General features: G+C 40.8%; 1 protein-coding gene across 1 annotated transcript in view; it reads left to right on the plus strand.

Annotated features, from left to right (window-relative positions):
- The window catches only part of LOC119773971 (kinesin-like protein KIF26A), a 66,030-nt gene that overhangs the window by 29,065 nt on the left and 13,348 nt on the right, over positions 1–23,617 (plus strand). The window contains exons 6-9 of the mRNA XM_038271213.1: positions 9,294–9,450; positions 12,227–12,389; positions 14,903–17,897; positions 22,072–22,253. Of these exons, the coding sequence (XP_038127141.1) occupies positions 9,294–9,450; positions 12,227–12,389; positions 14,903–17,897; positions 22,072–22,253 (3,497 nt within the window). The remainder of the gene's footprint in view (positions 1–9,293; positions 9,451–12,226; positions 12,390–14,902; positions 17,898–22,071; positions 22,254–23,617) is intronic.

Here is a 23,617-nt window from a genome sequence, read left to right on the forward strand (position 1 = left end):
ATCCGAATGTTGCAGCAGAAATCGAGACTCATCAGACCAGGCAACGTTTTTCCAATCTTCTATTGTCCAATTTCCATGAGCTTGTGCAAATTGTAGCCTCAGTTTCCTGTTCTTAGCTGAAAGGAGTGGCACCCGGTGTGGTCTTCTGCTGCTGTAGCCCATCTGCCTCAAAGTTCGACGTACTGTGCGTTCAGAGATGCTCTTCTGCCCACCTTGGTTGTAACGGGTGGTTATTTGAGTCACTGTTGCCCTTCTATCAGCTCCAACCAGTCTGGCCATTCTCCTCTGACCTCTGGCATCAACAAGGCATTTCCGCCCACAGAACTGCCGCTCACTGGATGTTTTTTCTTTTTCGGACCATTCTCTGTAAACCCTAGAGATGGTTGTGCGTGAAAATCCCAGTAGATCAGCAGTTTCTGAAATACTCAGACCAGCCCTTCTGGCACCAACAATCATGCCACGTTCAAAGTCACTCAAATCACCTTTCTTCCCCATACTGATGCTCGCTTTGAACTGCAGGAGATTGTCGTGACCATGTCTACATGCCTAAATGCACTGAGTTGCCGCCATGTGATTGGCTGCTTAGAAATTAAGTGTTACCGAGCACTTGGACAGGTGTACCTATTAAAGTGGCCGGTGAGTGTATGTGTAGAGATTGTATAGAACATTGTTGATTGATGATCACCCACATGTTTTAGCTATTCATGCTAATTATTCAGCCTGTTGGGGAGATCAATCTTCTAATAAATCCTACATTTCACTGTAGGCTTCATGGCAAATTAAAGCCTTTATTCCTTCAGCTTTTAGAGCATAAACCTTTTTTTATAGGAATCTGTTCTCTGAATCTAAATCTAAACACCTTTGCATATAATCAGTTAAAACAAGCAGAATGTCTCTTTGAAAGCCCCTCACAAAGCTTATGTTGAGACTTTGATAAACGATAAGATTTAATCTGAGACCTTAGAAGTGGGAATAAAGTCAGAAAACTGCAGATGAAAGTAAAATAAATCAGATCTTTTGGTTCACAGGGACTAAAAAACGAGATTCGTGAGAAACAGCAGACCCAGATTCTAAGCAGAAATAAACTCCTGTTATTCAGCAGCCTTTAAGCTCCTCTTCTGTCTGCTTTCCTAACATGTAGCTGCTAATTAGCTTCACGTTGCTCCAACAAGATCCGAGGATCGTCCCGCTGTCCACCTGGCAGAGACGTTTCCAGTTATCAGTGTTTTACTGCCTCTGTGTCTCTCCTGGAGCACATCAGCCCGGCTAATGAGGCCTGATGACTCGCGTCCTGCCGTGTTTATGGAGCGACCAGCGCTCAGCTGCTCTCAGCAGTTTTTTAGAATCCTGCTGATGCGAGCAGCTGAACTCTATACCCTCATTACTTTGAATTACTGAAATAAGCAGGCGGTTAAAAACGCTGCTGAATATTTATCAGAGCTGATTAGAGACATGAAAACAAGCAGTTTTCATCCAGAGGAGCAGCTCTGAAGATGATTTTATTGTAATCTATTGGGGATAAAATGCGGGTGTGTTGCTTTGATTGTGTTGAACTTCTGGACCTGCAAAAAATGTAAATCTAAGTAAGCAAATTTTTCTTAAAACAAGTGCATTTCTTCTTGAATTGAGCGGGTAAGTAAGACTATTTGCCAATGGAATAAGACAATTTACATTTAAAATAAGAAAAAAAAGACTATAGTCTCTTACTTCAAGCGCAAAATATCTAATTTATCTTATTTTAAGGGTAAAAATGCTCATTCCATTGGCAGATCATCTTATTTTCCTACTCAAATTTAAGGTAAATACACTTGTTTAAAGACATTTTTACTAAATTTCAGAACGTTTTTGCAGTAGACGTTAGTGGTCCAAACGGGTTCTTATAGCGTCGGACTGCACAAGAGAGCTGCACACATTTTTAAAGGCAAGGCAAGGCAAATTTATTTGTATAGCACAATTCAGTAGAAAGACAATGCAAAGTGCTTTACATGATTAAAATACAGGAAAAGGAGCATTAAGTGAAATTTCACCACCAGTTTCTCTCTGTCTGTCAACCAAACAACTTTCTATCAATATCAATAAAAGTTTTGCATGTTTGCATGTTCTCCCTAAGCATGCATGGGTTCACTCTGGGTACTCCGGCTTCCTCCCACAGTCCAAAAACATCACTGTTAGGTTAACTTGCTTCTCTTATTGTCCTTAGGTGTGAGTGTGAATGGTTGTGTGTGTCTGTGTTGCCCTGCGACAGCTTGGCGAACCGTCCAGAATGGAACCCGCCTCTCCTCAATAGACTCCTAGAGATAGACACCGGTGTTCTGTCCGATCTGGATACCCATTCAATACCCGTTTATCCCTTTAGTTTTGGATGAAAAATACACTTTAAACTACCTGAACAGGCGTGCATACTTTAGTCATGTAAAAAAAATAATTTAGTTGCTTCCTTTTTGGTGTTTTTTGAAGAGTATTGCGATTTGACCTTAATTTGTTTTTGTTTTTTTTATCATGACTAAAGGGATAAACGCCCGCTGAGGTAGTTTAAAGTGTATTTTTCTCACAAAATTAAAGGGATAAAAAGGGATAATCGCTTAACCTCCACCTCATTTTGCGAAATTCTCTTCTGTTCTGCATACCCAAATGGAAAAGCAAATAACTTAGGAACTGTGAGTCCAAATTACATGTGTGGTAAGTTATTTGAAAGCTAACATCTTTTAGTTTCTGAATATATACAGTAAAATCGGGTGAGTACAACACAGTCCAAGCTGCATCAGTTCAAACTTGACTCAAAGTTTTTTTTTTATTCTTGAAAAAAATACTTCTTTTTCGAACAGCAGTAATAAGAACATGTTTGGTTGTTATGGCTGCTTTGTCATGTTTACATTTTCTGTGTTAATTGTGCTTTGGCGCTCGCTATGTCGATAAAATTAACTTGTGGAGAATCTAAGCTTTCCAACGAAGTCTAACATATCTATATTGGTAAACATTTTACCAGTGTAATTTTTTTGTGAGTTATAATTTGTAAAAGCTTTAAAACGGGTCACTGGCGAACCAGTGGATTTTGAGAGGATAAGAGATAAATGAGACTAGCATACACATATGCAAATCTGACGTCTTGCACATGCATATTGACTATGGGTATGCTGATTTGACAGAACAAAATCTATATTTTTATGTATTCTGATAAACAATGTGTGATCTATTGTTTCTTTGTTTTGATTAAAAGAGACAAGAGACCTTCTGTTGGTGTTTAAACAAGATAAACACCTTATTTTATCTGAAAAGATACCTATAGTTCTAAAGAAAACTCTTTCAGGGTTTCTGCTGGTCATTAAAAATCATTAAAAGTTATGAAGTTATTTTTTTTTAAATTGAGGCCTTAATTGGCATTAACATTTGTTAAATTTGAGGCGGAGAAAAGGCTAAAGAATGGGGAAAAATTCAAATTCGAACCAAAGTGGCGGGAAAACGAGGAAATTGGGACATGGCTGCAGCCTGTGCACGGTGAAGATGACGAACTATTTTGCCGTGTATATATATATATACAGGTGCTGGTCATAAAATTAGAATATCATGAAAAAGTAGATTGATTTCAGTAATTCCATTTAAAAAGTGAAACTTGTATATTATATTCATACATTACATACAAACTCATATATTTCAGATGTTTATTTTGTTTAATTTTGATGATTACAAATGACAACAAATGAAAATCTCAAATTCATCATATCAGAAAATTAGAATATTGTGAAAAGGTTCAAAATTGATGGCCCCTGGTGCCACACTCTAATCAGCTAATTAACTCAAACCACCTGCAAAAGCCTTTAAATGGTCTTTCAGTCTAGTTCTATAGGCTACACAATCATGGGGAAGACTGCTGACTTGACAGTTGTCCAAAAGACGACCATCGACACCTTGCACAAGGAGGGCAAGACACAAAAGGTCATCGCTAAAGAGGCTGGCTGTTCACAGAGCTCAGTGTCCAAGCACATTAATAGAGAGGCGAAGGGAAGGAAAAGATGTGGTCGAAAAAAGTGTACAAGCAAGAGAGATAACCGCACCCTGGAGAGGATTGTGAAACAAAACCCCTTCAAAAATGTGGGGGAGATTCACAAAGAGTGGACTGCAGCTGGAGTGAGTGCTTCAAGAACCACCACACACAGACGTATGAAAGACATGGGTTTCTGCTGTCGCATTCCTTGTGTCAAGCCACTCTTGAACCACAGACAGCGTCAGAAGCGTCTTGCCTGGGCTAAAGAGAAACAGGACTGGACTGCTGGTGAGTGGTCCAAAGTCATGTTCTCTGATGAAAGTAAATTTTGCATTTCCTTTGGAAATCAAGGTCCCAGAGTCTGGAGGAAAAGAAGAGAGGCACTTCATCCACGTTGCTTGAAGTCCAGTGTAAAGTTTCCACAGTCAGTGATGGTTTGGGGTGCCATGTCATCTGCTGGTGTTGGTCCATTGTGTTTTCTGAGGTCCAGGGTCAACGCAGCCACATACCAGGAAGTTTTAGAGCACTTCATGCTTCCTGCAGCTGACCAACTTTTTGGAGATGCAGATTTCATTTTCCAACAGGACTTGGCACCTGCACACAGTGCCAAAGCTACCAGTACCTGGTTGAAGGACCATGGTATCCCTGTTCTTAATTGGCCAGCAAACTCTCCTGACCTTAACCCCATAGAAAATCTATGGGGTATTGTGAAGAAGAATATGCAATACACCAGACCCAACAATTCAGAAGAGCTAAAAGCCACTATTAGAGCAACCTGGGCTATCATAACACCTGAGCAGTGCCACAGACTGATCGACTCCATGCCACGCCGCATTGCTGCAGTAATACAGGCCAAAGGAGGCCCAACTAAATACTGAGTGCTGTACATGCTCATACTTTTCATGTTCATACTTTTCAGTTGGCCAACATTTCTATAAATCCTTTGTTTTTATTGGTCTTCAGTAATATTCTAATTTTCTGATATGATGAATTTGAGATTTTCATTTGTTGTCATTTGTAATCATCAAAATTAAACAAAATGAACATCTGAAATATATGAGTTTGTATGTAATGTATGAATATAATATACAAGTTTCACTTTTTAAATGGAATTACTGAAATCAATCTACTTTTTCATGATATTCTAATTTTATGACCAGCACCTGTATATATATATATATATATATATATATATATATATATATATATATATATATATATATATATATATATATATATATATAGTGTTGTGCCTGAACGCGTTCATTGAACGAAAGTTCATGAACTCGTTCATGGGCGAACGTGAACTGAACGTACTGCATTCTTGCCTGATGAACGTTATTGTGAACTCGTTCATTCTGGTGTCTGTGAACGGCACGCTCTCTCAGTTCAACTCCGTTCAATAGGTTGCCAGATTTCTATAAAGCCCTCCAGGCAAAAACCCCGGCTAAATCACACCGTAAACAGGCCTTAATATGTAGCGGGAAAAACACCCAATCTGGCAACAGCAGCTACCAGCGTCGTAGCCTACAGCCGCGTGCGTCATCAAAACAAAATGCAGCCTGGAAGCCACAGCAGCATGGAGGCGACCGTGGAGGCGACAAAGCAGCAGTATGATCACTTAAAACAGTTTTATGACCAGGTGGTCGGTGAGGATGATGGCAACAAGTTTGCCCGCCGGCTTTCAGTAAAAAAATCCGCACTTCAGTAACCTTAAATTCCTACCTCAGCCTGGTCCCTCAGTTTGTGTTAGTAAAATCTTCTTGAGCGGAGGTCTTCAACAGGGGATCCGCAACCCCTAGTGGGTCTACGGAGGTACTGCATGAGGGTCTGCATGGTTAGTTGATATTTTTATATTCCCCCCCTGCATTTTTTCCCCCCACTAATTGAAATGTCTTTAAATACTCATTAACATGAAATCAACACACTGTAGTAAACAGATAAATGGAGGCAGAAGATGTCTTTCAGTCATCAATGCACACATTCAGCGACACACAGGAGCTCTTTCAAGCTGGGCACCATTTCCTTCACAACAACCAGGAATCAGAATCAGAAAAACTTTAATAATCCCAGGGAGAAATTAATTTCTTTACATTACTCCATCTGTAATAGAGTGACTGTAGGACACAATTTCATACAATATATATAAATAGGGGGTCCCCGCTCCATCTCGCCATCAGTTTGGGGGTCCTTGGTCTGGAAAAGAAGACCCCTGTTCTTGATGGTTTTACTATCCATGTAACTTGTTTGTTAAACCTGCCTGGTATAATTTTCCAGGATTCCTTTTTAGTATGTATTGAAATGGAATTTCAAATGGAAAAAATTATTAAAATAAAAAAAAAACATTTGCACCTTAAAGACTACTTTTCTATTTTTCTTTTAATAATTCCTCATAAAAAAGACCATTCAAGCAGCACATTGTTCCTGATGTTTTTGAGAATATACTGTAGGGGTGAAAGCTGCAGCTGCTACTAGTGTGAAGTGAATGGACAGCAACAAAGCGTTAAAGCAACAATGGGGAAATGCTGTCCCCTCAATGCTAATGTAAACCCTGGTTGGATAAGGATTCAAAACTGGATATGAAGATGAAATCTGACGCACAGTTTCAGAGTTACAACTGATCAAATAATTGCTGTCTGTGGTTCTACAGTAGGCTATGGTGTAATTGAGCAATATATGAAAAAAAAAAAAAAAAAAAAAAGAACTATGAAATAGTTCGTTTTTTGGAATTGTGAAATATGAACTGAACTAGTTCATTTTAAAATGTGTGAACTGAACTTTGAACTAGTTCACGTAGAAAGAGAACTTTCCCAACACTGTATATATATATATATATCCATCCATCCATTATCTTACACGCTTGTCCCAATTGGGGTCGCGAGGGGTGCTGGTGCCTATCTCCAGCAGTCAATGGGCGAGAGGCGGGGTACACCCTGGACAGGTTATATATATATATATATATATATATATATATATATATATATATATATATATATATATATACATAAGTAATGGGTACTTGTTAATGGCATTAAGATTATTTCTAAGAGCATTAAAAGGCATTAAAGAATTACTCATTCATGTATAAACCCTGTATTTAAATGAGGTCATAAGCTCATGAAATATTATGCGTTTGAAATAGAAAGTTGTATTTTCTTATTCTAAAAGTAAAATATCTTTTTCCAATCACTAATTGTCTTAAGTCTGCTCCTGATATCAATCTAAAAAAACATCAAAAGGACCTTTTGGCTTGATCTAATATCTTAAGTACAATTTTTGTAGAGCCGATTCGAATCAAAACCTTTTGTGTTTTGACTTCTGATATAAAATAAAGACTAGAAAAGCACCAATCCGTTTCCCTGATCGAATATCTGCTCCAATACTGACTAATTAGCTGGATCGGCTCTGTGATGAATTACACGGATCCAGCATTCCCATTCAGTCTATTCATTTTACGTCTACGTTTGCAGTTATGACATCACACATAGTAGAAAGCAGCTGCTGATGATTTATGTCTGAGGAAGTCTGAGGACTTTACTAATGCAGTGAAATATTCGGTTCATTTCTTCACAGTAATATTGGTTCGTTTTTTGCTGATACACTCAGCTCTGGTATCCCTGTTTAAAAAGCTGGATTGGTTCATCGCTTATCACTTTGATTCTGATCCTATGAAGGTTTAAAAACACTTTCAAACTTCATCTTTGTGCTACGATTGAAATAATCATACGGTCAGTGTATCCCCGGCTTTACCCAACTTAAACAGATTGCTGCTACAGGTTCTGCTTCTAAATGGAGCACATTGAAAATTTAGGTTTAAACTGTTGTGCAGAAATGTTTGACGTCATCGTGGAGAAAAGGAGGCACTAATGACAAAATAGAGGGTCTGTGTTCATGTCAACATATTTCAACGTTCCAAAAGAAATGCTAGAAATATTAACTATCCATTAATGCCACATTAGAGCTGCAGAAATACGTCTTAGTTTGGAAGCACTTCTAGCTCAGAGAAGGCAGCACTCATCACACATGATTTGATCCAAAACATGTTTTTGTTGCCTACAAGCTACCTTTAAGGTATTTCACCTTTTAAATGCAGCTTTTTCAAGTTTAAAAATGTTTTTACTGTTATTTTGTTGCACTAGTATGGTTAAAATGCAAAAAGCTGATATAAAAATAAGCAAAGATTGATTGAAATTTTCCTTTTTTTTTCCTAAGGGAAGTTTTTCCTCTCCACTGTCGCTACAAGCATGCTTAGTGTGAGGGATTGCTGAAGAGTCGATGCAATCAACTGGTTTTCCTTAGATAGAAAACTTTGAGTTATGAATTGGCACTATAGAAATAAACTAAATTAAATTGAAATAAAAGCGTTTGCCCTCGGATCTGCCAATGGAAAGAGTATTTTGCCATTAGAATAAGATATGCATTTGAAATAATAAACAATTAATTTTTTGTGTTAAATTTTAAATGATCTTATGATCTTTGGCTCAGAACAAGAGAAAAATACAGATTATTAGAAAAAAATGACTTTTATTTTATTTTTTACAGTGTAAACTTATATACATATAATTATTGATCATATTTATTTTTATTTTTTTTACCTTTTACTACATACTATCTCGCTTCTATATTGATCTAAGCCTTCTTGTTTCTGTTGGAGTTATTATGATTTCTGTTGTTTTATGATTTCTGTTGTTTTTATCATTTTATTCATTTATATCTTTTATATTGCTTTTAATCATTTGTGTTTTTCTATGTTACTGTCATCAATGTGTAGGTCATAAGACGGTCGAATGTTTTGCAGGAATGCTTTCCTGTTTTTCATTTAAGAATCACAGAAGTTAAAAGTTCATGACCCCTACCCCTTTTTTAAAAGCGTATACTGAAACCAGACATGTTCCCTATCTTAAAAGTTCATGCTATGTCTAAGAGATTGCGTAATCGCAATATGTTGACTGCTCAATAAATAAGCCTGCAAGTGTTGAGCAAGACGAAGATGCAGAGGAAGATACTGCTCTTCCGCTTTGCAAAGCAGGGTCAGGAAAAATCTTACACTGTCTTTGTTTCATTCTTTATAGTATAACTTAAATACCCTAACAGTTTCTATTGTTAGAAATCTGCTTTAAAAGTGTGATTCGATATAATTTATAAAACAACTGACTAACTTTGTGTTTCCATGTGATTAGCAGCCGTTAGCAGGTATTAGATCTAATTGTGGGCATTGATTAATCAGAACAATTCCTTACAGCTGACTGGGTAATAAATGTTGGCCTTAGCCTGCTAACCGCATAGAAACGTTGCTGTTTCTGCTCCTCAGTGTCGGGCAGGAGTCGTCTTCACCTCCTGGACCTGGGCAGCTGTGAGACGGACATCAGCAGGACCAGGGAGGGGGGCGGGGGTCAGTGTCTGTCCCTGTCTGCGCTGGGGAACGTCATCCTGGCGCTGTCCAACGGGGCAAAGCACGTTCCCTACAGGTACCAGCCGCACTCTGAGCGTCCCAGTAAACCCAGTAACAGATTGTCCCCTGCGGAGCAGTGGGGGGCAGAACCAGTGGGAGCCCATGTATTTTTAATGAGGGGTGAGCTTTAAGCTGAAGAATTAATTACTTTGTTCAACTAAGTGACTTCGGTCCTCTGGGTGTTTGTTGTTCCGCTCCGTCTTCATCGCTCCGCTCTCATTGGCTGAATGATTCACTGTTCTCTCTCTCTGTTTCACCATCATGGAGGTTTTTTTAAGCTGATTCATTTTTTTATTTTGTCTCTTTTTTTCAATCATGGTGAAGATTTCCCTGAATGGTGAGAATGAAATAATGAAGCTTTAAAGACGATGTGGGTCTCAGCTTGATTAAAGAGTCACTTCCATGTTACTGAAGGACGAGCATCTATAAGGAGTCAGTGACTGAATTACTGAACAGACTTAGAAATGTTTAAACACTTTAATTTATGGATTATTATGCAAGCATCCATCCATCATCCATCCATCATCCATCCATCCATCCATCCCTCCATCCATCATCCATCCATCCATCCATCCATCCACCCATCCATTTATCCATCCATCATCCATCCATTTATCCATCCATCATCCATCCATCCATCCATCCCTCCATCCATCATCCATCCATCCATCCATCCATTTATCCATCCATCATCCATCCATCCATCCATCATCCATCCATCATCCATCCATCCATCATCCATCCATCCATCATCCATCCATCCATCCATCCATCCATCCATCCATCCATCCATCATCCATCCATCCATCCATCCATCCATCATCCATCCATCCATCCATCATCCATCCATCCATCATCCATCCATCATCTATCCATCCATCCCTCCATCCATCATCCATCCATCCATCCATCCATCATCCATCCATCCATCCATCCATCCATCATCCATCCATCCATCCATCATCCATCCATCATCCACCCATCCATCCATCCATCATCCATCCATCCATCCATCCATCATCCATCCATCCATCATCCATCTATCCATCCCTCCATCCATCAGCCATCCATCCATCCATCCATCCATCATCCATCCATCATCCATCCATCCATCCATCCATCATCCATCCATCCATCCATCCATCCATCATCCATCCATCATCCATCCATCCATCCATCATCCATCCATCCATCCATCCATCCATCATCCATCCATCCATCCATCATCCAACCATCCATCATCCATCCATCCATCATCCATCCATCCATCCATCCATCATCCAACCATCCATCATCCATCCATCATCCATCCATCCACCCCTCATCCATCCATCCATCCATCCATCCATCCATCCATTCATCCATCCATCCATCCATCCATCCATCCATCCACCCCTCATCCATCCATCCATCCATCCATCCACCCCTCATCCATCCATCCATCCATCCATTCATCCATCCATCACCCGTCCATCCATCCATCCATCCATCCATCCATCCATCCATCCATCCATTCATCCATCCATCCATCCATCCATCCATCCATCCATCATCCAACCATCCATCATCCATCCATCATCCATCCATCCACCCCTCATCCATCCAACCATCCATCCATCACCCGTCCATCCATCCATCCATCCATCCATCCATCACCCGTCCATCCATCCATCCATCCATCCATCCATCCATCCATCCATCCATCCTCTGACTTCCACACAGAAAGCCCGGGTTTGAATCCCCGCTGTGAGGGGAAGAGCTGCCCGTGTTGGCCCTTATGCAAGATCCTTCACCGTAATGCCTATCTCATTGTAAGATTATGTCTACTTTGTAAGTTGCTTTGAATAAAAATATCTACATAATGCATAAACATAAACGTCCATCAATCCATCCATCATCATCATAATTCCAAATGTGTTCTATCAGGTTGAGGTCAGGACGCAGTGCAGTTCATTCGAACCAAAATCTACGTATTTGTGGACAACGCTTTATTCTGTGTTTCATAGTCACATTAAAGGGGGGGGGGGGCTGAGATCATGGGATTGTACATGTCTTAATTAGAACCCCACACCATGACGTCCCCTCCACCAAACTTTTTACTTGTCAAAGTGTGCAATCAGTGCATGAAGTTTGGAAGTCTGTAGCCATTGCATTGCTGACCCTGCTCTGTCACTTCCTGGCAGAGTTGCTGTCGTTCACAAACATTTCCATTTTCTAATGAACCAGCTGACTGTGGAGTATTTAATTTAAGTTGGCTCCTATCACAGTTCTATGCTGGAATTGACTGAGCTCCTGATAGCGACCCATTCCTTCCCACAGTCTCCATGCTTAGGGGATTGATTTTTTACACCATGGAGTGATTGGAACCGCTGATTCCTAGAATTCAAATGGGATTGTGGTAATATAGTGTACCTGTAGCTGAAATAAGTGAATATTTGATCATAGCACAGAATAATAGATATATACGTCTAAAATCATGACATTTCCAGCTTTGTTCTCTGGGTTAAATAAAAAGCATCGACTGTAGAATGTAAATCTCATCCAGCTTTACTCCAGGTCTCTTCAAAGGCAGAGCTTCATACTGTATGTCATGTAAGAGATTGCATGTGGCGTTTAGTTCAAAGTGCGCTTTATGAATGTCAGATGAGAGTTCTTCTTTTTGCCCGACTGACTCCAAACGTTGCACAGAGTAATGAACGGTCTCTGGGGTCCTGTGGGGTTTTCTGGGGCCCACGAAGCGTCTTTTCCCCTTTCCCTGGGTCTAACGAGGCTTTTCTTGATCTATTATTCAGGGACAGCAAGCTCACCATGCTGCTCAGCGAGTCTCTGGGCAACATCAACTGTAGAACCACCATGATCGCCCACATCTCCGACTTACCGGCAAACTACATGGAGACGCTGACCACGGTGCAGCTGGCGTCCCGCATCCACCGCATGAGAAAGAAGAAATCCAAAGTACTTCATTTTTTATTCAGCTTCTTTTCTTCTGTCGGTTTATTTAAAAAAAGACAACCAATAACGAGAAATTGATTCTCTTATATATTAATAAACACAGTGACACCACGCTTTGGGAGTGGCGGCCAAGTGGTTGCCCCTGGGCGCCGTACAATGGCAGCCCACTCCCCAAGGGGATGGGTTAAATGCAGAGAAAAATTTCTCCAATGTGATCAATAACGTTCAATTATTATTACTGTGCCTTCTCCTGGTTTAATATTGATTATTATTATGTTGTTTTTCTTTTAAATAAGCAGATAGAAATTATTTCTCTCCTGTACAAAATACATTTTTTAGACTGAATCCAATTTCCAGCTCTTACCCAAATTAAAGACCTGTTTTTAGTCCCTCTTTGGAAAAACATCCTTTCCTAAATTGTACTTGTATATAAATCGCTAATAACTATACTAATTTCTCCCATGGGAGTTTAATCAACAACCAAATTTGTTGGTACCCATAGTCAAATTGCGAGGTGCCCCGCCCACTGCTGTAATGCTTTTTATAATCCCCATTTTCCCAACAGGACAGAACTCAGGTTTTAGAGGACGATTCTTCTGTAGGCAACCAGTAGCATTTTAAATGTACTTTTAAGAATATAGCTGATAAAAATCAACATAACCTTCATTTTAGTTATTCGTCAAAATGTATTGTGTCCTTTTTTTTTTACTCAGAAATTAGCCATGGATGTTTATCTCATCTACTTTATAATGGGTGTCATCATGTGGTTAGGAGCTCTGTGCTTTATTACATGTTCTAACTCAGATAAATAATCTGCGACTGCAGCTCTAAGCAGAAATCTTTATTTTTCAGGGTATTAACCAACATTTTTTATCTTTTCCAAAGCTTTTCATCAGGAAAAGCAACAGCATGAACAATAGGGAGTGGCAGCCTAGTGGTTAGGGCATAGAGCTTGGAATACTGAGGTTCTGAGTTTGAGCCCCACTCCCACAGACTGCCACTCTGGGTCTCTGAGCAAGACCCTTAACCCCTCACTGCTCCCCAGACGCTGAAAATGGCAGCCCACTGCATCCCCAAGGGGATGGGTTGAATGCGGAGAGTTCATTTCGGTGCTCTGTACTTGTGACAGTGAAGTGATAATGAAACGTTGGGGGGGGGGTGAAAGTCCAGTTTAAAGTAAAAAGGTCTTTTAAAAAATAATTTTCGTGATATCATCACTGTTTTTCAAATAGATATCCTCCATATTTAAATGGAACACATTAATTTATTCGCGTTTGCTTTAAAAAATGTAGAAGAGGACTAAACACACCCAGGTGTGCCTTAAGCCGGGCTTACACTGTACGATTTTTTGCCCTTTTTGGGCCGATTCTCAAGTCGTGCAAGAATGTTTTTGATCGGGCCGAGTTTCAGCCTCCTCGTGTGTCCCGCACTGTGTAGTATACCCGGAGTAAAACTGTGCAATGAAACCGTGATCACCTTCAGCCTCGTCCACCTCCCGATCAGGAATCGTAAGTTCGGGAGAATGTTTAAAATTCAGTCGGCCCTCTTGAGGTGTTCATGGCCAAATCCTGCTGTTGAAGCAGAGCTACGAGCCGATTTACCAGAACCTCGAGCATTGTGCATGTTTAAACAAGGGAGTTCTTCTTCCTACAAATTGACGAGTCTGACCAGCGCCATCTCTCGGTGTTGAGTGCGACGTGTGGTTTTTGGATGTGCAGTGTGAGCAGGTAGATCGCATCAGAGTGTCGGGTCGCACAGTGTGAGAACAAACATCGTGAGCTGTGAACTTTTAAACCCTGAGGTTTCGCACAGTTTGAGCTGTAGCTGCGTGCACCAATAAAAGATATCGCACTGTGTGTACCTGGCTTTAATTAATGTTATTAATTCTTCATTGGAGGGACTCCTCTGTATATGTATTATAACTTCATGCATCCCAATATGAGACACAAAAATATGAGAACTGTGTTTCTGTGAGATCCAGAAACACTCAGGTCCAACTTCTGTTATCAAGCCATACTTTCAGAGTCTGGCACTCATCTAATTTTTCAAAACTGTATCCGCCATTATCCCCATTTAAAACCCAGCCAGGACCACATGGACCCGTCAATAGGAAAGTAGGACCTGAGCCGTGATCATAAAGTGTACACACAGCCATTTGCAATAACAGAGGCAGTAAAGCTCACATCCAGTGTGCACTGCGCTCACAAATTAAGAGCTGTAAATTGGTTGAAATATGAAGGTTTGCCTTGCTGCTTGAAAACCACTGTTATCTGGATATTTTTGAATCGACTAATTTTTCAAGATGTAGACTTACTAAATAAGAAAATACAAATAAGTTCCATTCATGCTGTAACTCTATGGTATCTGCATTTTGTTTATGTATAACTGTACATGAGTACCCGCCGGACAACCATGGGTACCAGACCCAGTGCAGGACGCTGACCTGAGTACAAACCAGTTGTTTTAAACACGGGTTGCAATTCTTTTGTTTTGACCATTTGTTTTATTATTTGCAGTATGCCTCCAGTTCCTCTGGGGGTGACAGTTCGTGTGAGGAAGGCACATCCCATCGACCTCCACATGTTCAACCTTTGTACCCCAGGATTGTGGCTCTGGACCCTGAAACACCGCTGCTGCTTTCCAACGATCCTGACTATTCCTCCAGCAGTGAACAGTCATGCGACACTGTTATTTACGTCGGACCCGGTGGAATAGCAATATCTGACCGGGAATTGAGCGACAACGAGGGCCCGCCTTCTTTCGTCCCCATCATTCCCTCATTGAACAAGAAGCGAACCAAAGATTCACCCCGTTCAGATGGAGATCACTTTAAGTGCAACACGTTTGCAGAGCTGCAGGAGAGACTGGACTGCATTGATGGAAGTGAAGCACCAAACCCACAAAGCACAGAGAGCAGAGCAACACAAGCAGTGAAGTATCAAACTGGACTCAGACCTGACAAGAACTCCTTCCTGAACTTAACTGGAACGGATCACAGAGAGAGCGGACTTTCGTCACCTGGAACCCCATTGGAATCGTCCAAAAGGACAAGTGCTGATGGGGAAAAACTCCTTGGTGCCCTCATTCAGCCATGTTTGTTGGCGTCCAGCGAGCCTTATACTTCTGATCCAGAGCCTGTGGTAAGAGAGAAAGTTAGAGGAGGAGTAAGCAAGTCCCTGTCACCCCAGTCCTTACCCCAGAGACCCATGAGAGAATCTGACTCTGGGGAAGCTCTCAGCAGGACTCCCCCTGTGGGTATGAGCTATCAAGCACCAGAACAAAGTCAACCTGTGGAATTACCGGACATGGGGAGGCCCCATCACACCACCAGTTACCCCATGGAGGTCAGCGGCATTCGAGCAGCTTTGTTAGGTAGATGCCTGGATAGGGACTTTCTCAGGACCACAATCACACTTCAGCAACCTGTGGAACTGAACGGAGAGGACGAGCTTGTGTTCACGGTCATAGAGGAGCTTCCACTTGGCCTTGTCCCAGACAACGGCCGCCCTTCAAACCTCCTCAGCTTCAATCCCGAGGCTTCCCTGCAGTCCTTAGCTACAGGTTCTCGTCCAGTCAGCATCATCAGTAGCATCAATGATGAGTATGATGCTTACACAACTCAGCATGACGTTACCAGACAAGAATGCCATTCATCTGCTGGGTCACAACAAACAAGTCAAGACAGCAATTCAGTCAGCAGGCTTCTCTTGAGAGATGAGAGAACAGCAGAGGATAGAGCGTCTGTTCTGACGTCACCGAACATATTCCATCGACAGCCATTTCTGCAGCATGGCCTGAAGAGCTCATTGAATGACAGCGGTATCTGTTTCTCAGAGCTGGACAGTGACCCTAACACACCAAACAAACCATCATTTACTAAGGCTTCTCCTTTCTCTGATCCCAAAGCCACACCTAAAGGACCCTCTAAGGTAAGAGCTAATATCTTAAACACTTCAACTTCAGCGCAAATATCCCAACACAGCCATCACTCCAGTCTTCCCAGGAAAACCAAGCCTACCTCATCTGCAGCTCTAGGCAGCAGCAGACGGGAAGACTTTTGGTTTCAGGGAAGTGACTTTATAGATCAGAGAGAGGTTGAATTCATCTCTGGAGGTAAGCAAACAAGAAGTGGCATAGCTGCAATCTCCCCAAAGAGGTCCGGAGGAAACAGCAACAGTGTCCCTCGCCCTCCAAAGGTACAAGGGTCTTCCACGGCTCAGAGAGTTGTTGATGGCTGCGAGAAGTCTACAAGCAGAAGGGGAGATACTCTTGTTAAGCTGCCAAAGCTTACTAGAGGTGCAACAACCTTGGGAACTGTTTCCACTCCTCAGAGCTCTGAAGTACAATGGGATCTAGAATCTGCCGGTGTGACAGGGACGTTAAGGTATTCATCACTAGGAAAAAAGGCAAATGGACAGAAAAGCAGCATGATATCCAAGTCTGGATCTGGAAGCATCTCTTCAGCTCCTCTATTTGCCAGACAGTCAAGCCAAGAACAAAAAACAAGGTCTCCAAGTGCCTTAAAAACAAGCAAAAATGGAAAGTTTCCTTTCCCTAAAAGCTCAGCCTCAGAAGAGGAATTCACTGTCAGACGCAGAGCTGATTCATTCAGTCACAAAATGTCTGCTTTAAAAGTTGATCATGATTCTGCCAGAACATCCAGTCTGAAGACAAGAGGGGCCAAAGCAGATCCTCACAGTTACTCTGGCAGCTTGAGATCTCTTGAGAGGTGTGACAGTCCAACGTCCACTCTTCTGAAACCTGAGGTGTTCAGAGATAGTAATGGTGCTGGTAATGGGATCAGCTGCAAATCCAACAGATCTGTGCCAAAACTAGGCCTTCCACCTTTAAATATCCCCACCTGCCCGCAAGCTTCTTCTACTTTCACTTCAACTGCCAGCAAACTAGGGCAGTTACGTGGCAATGGTAACTCTCGTGGTGCTGGTGGATTGAAAGTCCGAACGTTGTCAACGAGCAGCTCGAAAAGTCTGAGTTCTTCTCCAAATCCATCTGTACACAATGCCAACCTACCTCCTACTGGCAAGTCTCTTGCCCGAGCTGGATATGGAGCTAAGACAGGAAGAGGAACCATCATGGGCACAAAGCAGGTCATCAGCAGGGCAGCTAACTCCCGGGTCAGTGAACTCGCTGCTGGTCAAAAGCAGCTCAGCAGGGGGGCTGGAGAAAGTGAAAGTTCGGACTGCGGGATGAGTAGCGTCAACAAGCCTCTGCCCTCACCTTATAGCAAGATTACACCGCCCCGGAGACCACAGCGTTACAGCAGTGGACACGGCAGTGACAACAGCAGCATCCTCAGTGGAGAGCTTCCTCCTGCCATGGGCCGCACCGCCTTGTTTTACCACAGCGGGGGCAGCAGTGGATATGAGAGCATGATCCGCGACAGCGAGACAACCGGCAGCACTTCGTCAGCGCATGACTCCATGAGTGAGAGTGGAGTGTCATTGTCCAACCGAGGCAAAGTGTCCAAATCTCCCAAAAAGAGAGGAAACGGTGAGTATGAACTAAAAATATAACGACCCTTAAATAAGCAGTCTTAAATGTATAGTGGAGGATGTTACTTTTCAGCGTGGATCATCAAAATAAGTGGTCCTCCTAATCGTCAATCATTCTGGTGATATGTTTACGTAAGGCCGTCCTATGTGCTCGTCCCCATTTTCACTTACCCATGGTGAGTCTGACATAGAGGAAAAATTGCAAATCTTTTGGAAAGCAAGCTTGTATAAGCGACGTAAACAGCAACTTTTAACTTGTGCACGCCCTTGCACGCATTTAATAGGCGTTCCCTCTTGGGAGCAGGTACAGGGTTGTGCATGTGCATTGTTTTTGTGGAGAAGGCGGGTCTTTTCAAAAATTTGCTAAATCCTCCACTATACCTTTAAGTACTTAGGAGGAGAACCAGCTATGAGAGAACCAGCTGTGTCAATGTTTTACAATAAAGAATGATTCACTTTTCCATCAATATCATAGAAAAAAATCACTCTTTGCAGTGTGCTGGTTGAGAGATCACCTTTGCTGGCTTATCACTGTCTGTTATGACACTGAGATACTGTATGGAGTGTCTCCAAATTAAAATCTTAAAAATTAGAGTTAGGCAACATTGAAGTTGACTTAGAAACAGATTTTGGGTTGATTATTGTAGGGTTCCACTGATGTGGAAGCAGTGCAGAAGCATCATGGTACAGCTGCAGCATAGTCCGGCTGATCCATGCTTCCTGCCAGGAACCTTATTTCACTGGGAACATTTTCAGAGCAAAGCAGCTCTGTAGTTGGACTTGGATAACGCCAGGATTTGGTCATTGTGCTATAGTAACGTTCTTGCATGATTAAGATAACCAGTAAATTGGTTATTTGGCCTTTACTGTTTTTACTTTTTTAATAATTAACCCTAAATTCATTAAATCCCCGCAAACGTATTAGGAGCGAATCCTGGAAGGTCAACGAATGGATGCAATCAGCTGGTTTTCCATAGTAAACTTTTAACCAATCTCTCTGGATGATTTGATTGAATTACCTCTAAATTCACTTGAGATAACATGTGGTGTGAATTGGCGCAATACACTGCAAAAACAATCTAGAAATGAGTGAAAATGTCTTCAATTAAGTGTATTTACCCTTAATTTGGGTAGGTAAATAAGTTAAATTGCCAATGGAATCAGTATTTTTACTCTTAAAATAAGATGATTAGATAATATACACTTGAAAAAAAGACAATGAAATAGTTTTTTTCTTATTTTAAATGTAAATTGTCTTGTTCCATTGGAAAAATGTATCTTTTACTTCCTCAATTCAAGAAAAAAAATCACTTATTTCAAGACAAAATGACTTATCTAGATTTTGATTTATTGCAGTTTAGAAATAAACTGAACTGAATTCAGGTTTTCCATACCTGGATTTGGTCAGGGCTTGAGTAGACCATTCCACATCCTCAATGTTAGTTATTTTTATTATTTTTTTTTTTTTTTCACACTAGTTTAGATTATGGATCTGTATCTAAAACAAATATCTTTAATATTTGACCTAATCTGAATTAGAGAAATGCTACACTAGAAAAACGATCTAGAAATATGGAAAAATGTCTTAAATTAAGTGTTTTTACCCTTAATCTGAGTAGGTAAATTAGATAGTTTGCTAATGGAATGAGCATTTTTACTCTTAAAATAAGATAATTAGATAATATGCGTTTGAAATAAGACAATGCAATTGGGTTTTCTTATTTTAAATCTAAATTGTCTTGTTCCATTGGCAAAATGTCTCTTTTATCTCCTCAATTCAAGAACAAATGCACTTATTTTTAGAAAAAATGACTTAAAAAGATTTTGATTTTTTTTTTTCCAGTGTAGAAATTCATAATAAAAAGTGATTATAGTGTCTGAATCTTTAGTGTGCATTTCTGGGATGTGAGGACAAAAAAAAATGGAAATATAATTTATTCAAATTTCTGAAATATCTAGAGTTGGGAACCAGTAGATATCAGCATCTCACTGGTTTCATTGAAATGTTTAAATCCTGACTGACATTTAAAATGTTTCTGAAAATCTTTATGCTCTAAAGGAAAAGATATGAAACTGAACCTTAATGCAGCTATTTCACATTTCTGTATAAGGCAATTATTTTTCGATGAGGTTTGATGCTCAGCCAGAGTCAGATCCCTCTTTTAGAAACTCCATTTGTTGGCTCAGAAAGTAACAGAGCCATAAAACTCATCTCCTTCTGAGGAAATATGGAGAAATTACCATATTTATGGATTTTTCTATCCGTCGGGGCGTTAAGATGGCGATGAAAGTCACCGCTCGCTTAAAGCATTGTGATGACAGCCGAGCACAATGAGCAGCACAGGTGTGATTGCTGCTGCGGCTTCTGTAAAATCCATCTCTGCCGTTTGAGCGCGTGGAATCCTCTGTTGCACAGATCCACGCCTGTTATCGGCGTCGGAGCTCGCAGCCGTTCACCTTCCTGCAGGTGATTGTGATTCATGCAGAAGGCTGCATGCTTGACCTGCGCCAGCCTGGGAATCGCAGCAGTTCTGCATCATGAAGGTTTCATGAGGATTCCCAGCGTACACTTCAAAGTCATTATCACTCCCCCACCCTCCTTCCTCACCCTCACACTCACCCCCTCATCCTGACGCCGGCTCAGTCGTCTTTCACAGGCAGGCAGATGATCAGCAGTAACAGAAGCTGCCTTGGATTCACTTATAACTAATTTTTATGCAGCAGCAAAGCGACAGCTGCTTGTTTTAAATAGTTAAAATGATAACTGAGGTCTTCAGGGGGTCGGCATCTTTCAATCAGCTAATAACTGCAGGAAGACAGTGGTGAACGAGAGAATAAGAGTACAGATGATGGTGAAGATTCTCAGCCATCCAGGTCACAGTCATTCCAAAAAATAAAAAAAATAAAACAATCCACTGGACTTAGTTTCCAAGTTTGATGACGTTTCTCTTCCCATCCAGGAAGATTTTTCAATTCAAAATGTCAGAAATAGCGTTTAGTTCCAGGCATTTATAGAGTGGACCAACAAAACCTTCTTTTTGTTTAGAAAATAAGCAAATTGAAACGGACGAACCAAACGAACCAAAAAGCCAAACGACCCCCGTTCCAAAGGGGTGTACCCGTTCGTCCGTTTCAGTTTGCGTGTTTTCTAAACAAAAATAAGGCTTTATTGGGCTTCTGCAATAGCCTCGAACTCCAGTGGATCGTTTTTCTTTCACGTTTTTGGAATTACAGCTGATGGGTTTTAAGGATTTGGTGTGTTTAAAGTCTCACGCTTCTGTTTACCTTTTGAAAAAGAGAAATATTTTTATAAAACCTTAGTTTTCTGTTGTCAAGTTTCTCATAAAACACATCCAGGATCTAGCCTCGTGAGACCATCCTGATCTCGCGAGCTTTCAAGGTTTCACTCGCTAATCAGTCTGGAGACTCTCCGTTAAAGAAAATTTGGAGCCGTTCACCAAACGAACATCCAATCAGCGTTGGCTTTGAGGCGGGTTGAGGTGTGACGCAACGAGAAGCGCGACAGTTCACTCTAAAGAACATGGCGGCTTCAGCCGATGAAACTAGCGTTAGCGTGGCTATCGAGCAAGTTTTATCGGAATTACAGAGTATTTCTTCACTGAAAGAAGAGCAAAACACTGATCTGGAGGCTTTTCTCAGAGGAAAAGATGTTTTTGCTCTTCTCCCGACTGGTTTCAGCAAGAGTTTGATCTATCAATTGGCTCCTCTTCGTCGTCGCTCTGTTAGTACGTCATATGCTTCGTTGATCTGATTGGTTTATTTGGCCCGTCTATCACCAACATAGGCCAATCAGCTAAACAGTATTTTCACCCCTTCCCAAAATTACTTAAACGGAAGGTTTCCAGATGGATATGCGGAGCAAATCCAATTAATTTAAGACATTTTTACTTATATCTAGATGTTTTCTTCAGTTTGGAGGGAAGAAGGGCTCCAACAATCTTCTCTGTGTTTCTCACCAATCTTCTCACTTCTCTCTATGATAGATCTCATCCTGTTTTAAACTAAATCAATCATGATTAAATCTATCACTAAAATCCATCACTAAATGAATCAATATTTCATTAGAGTTGAATGTTTTGAATTTGTTTCAGGAAAATAATAATCAAGTTTCACCGTTCTCATCTTTAACCCTTACCTTTCCTTCCTTACAGGAGGTTTCCTGAGGCGGAGGCTGATCCCAGCTCCTCTGCCAGACGCCTCCACCCTGGGCCGGAAGGCCGGGGGTCAGTGGGTGGACCGGCCCCCGCTGAAGGAGCCGTTTGAGATAAAGGTGTATGAGATCGATGATGTGGAGCGCCTGCAGAGGAAGAAGGAGGCGGCGGGGGGAGCGGAGGTGAGAAACTCCAGCTCTTCCATCATGGTGCTGATGGAGCCTCCACCTGGACGTTCCCTTAAACCTGTCAGATTATTCCTGGCTGTGAGTGGTCCTGATGGGAGAGAACATCCAGGGAAGGGATGGCAGACAGGAAGAGGCTCACATCTATTTTCAGATAATGGCAGAAGTTCATTACTGTACTTGAGTACACTTTTTAGATATCTATACTTTACTCCATTACTTATTTTTCTTCCTACTTCTGACTTCTACTCATTACATTTTCATCTGTACTTTATATTCCTTACATTTGTAAAACAAATGTTATTCCTTACTCTTGGCTTCGGTTTAATGTTTCTAAATATTTATTTCCCGTCATGTGCTCCATCCAATGCAGATCATTGGCTCCACCCACATCTAGTGAAAACTAGTGTGATTGGATGAGTCATAGAACGCAAACACTCATTGGTTAGCTAAAGGAAATCAGCAGAAGCAAGCAGGTGTTCTTCAAACTGCTAACGTGAATTGTCTATGCCATGCTACAATGTGGGATTCAGAAAAAGATGTTGAAATGTCTGAAAGGTGGACACAGGCGAGAGCGTATCGGGAGACGGAGACCAACAAGACCTCCCTCATCCTTGGCCCTATCTCACAGAATTTATAGAAAAACTGAGCTTTCAGTTCATATAGTGGCATCTGTTTGTTTTTTATACTTTAAGTAGTTTTTGGAGCACATATTTTTTCACTTTTACTTGAGTAAAGAGGTCAAGTTGATACTTCAACTTTTACCAGAGTGTTTTTAAACTGCAGCATTTATACTTCTACTTAAGTAACAAATGTGTGAACTTTTGACACCACTGATAATTACAGAAGAGGAATAGGGCCTCTGAAAAAAAAAAACGTTAACTGATATTTAAATTTTATTTCAGTTCAGTGTGGGAAAAAAGTTGGAATTCTGACTTTAATCTCAGAATTCTGACTTTTTTTCTCAGAATTCTGACTTTAATCTCAGAATTCTTACCTTTAATCTCAGAATTCTGACTTTAATTTTATCACAATTATGACTTTTTTTTATCAGAATTCTGACTTTAATCTCAGAATTCTGACTTTAATCTCAGAATTCTGACCTTTTTTCTCAGAATTCTGACTTTTTTTCTCAGAATTCTGACTTTAATCTCAGAATTCTTACCTTTTTTCTCAGAATTCTGACTTTTAATCTCAGAATTCTGACTTTAATCTCAGAATTCTGACCTTTTTTCTCAGAAATCTGACTTTTAATCTCAGAATTCTGACTTTTTTATCAGAATTTTGACTTTAATCTCAGAATTCTGACTTTTTTATCAGAATTCTGACTTTAATCTCAGAATTCTGACTTTAATCTCAGA

Source organism: Cyprinodon tularosa, unplaced genomic scaffold, assembly GCF_016077235.1.
Source record: "Cyprinodon tularosa strain WSP-4 unplaced genomic scaffold, ASM1607723v1 ctg795, whole genome shotgun sequence".
Taxonomy (NCBI): domain Eukaryota; kingdom Metazoa; phylum Chordata; class Actinopteri; order Cyprinodontiformes; family Cyprinodontidae; genus Cyprinodon; species Cyprinodon tularosa.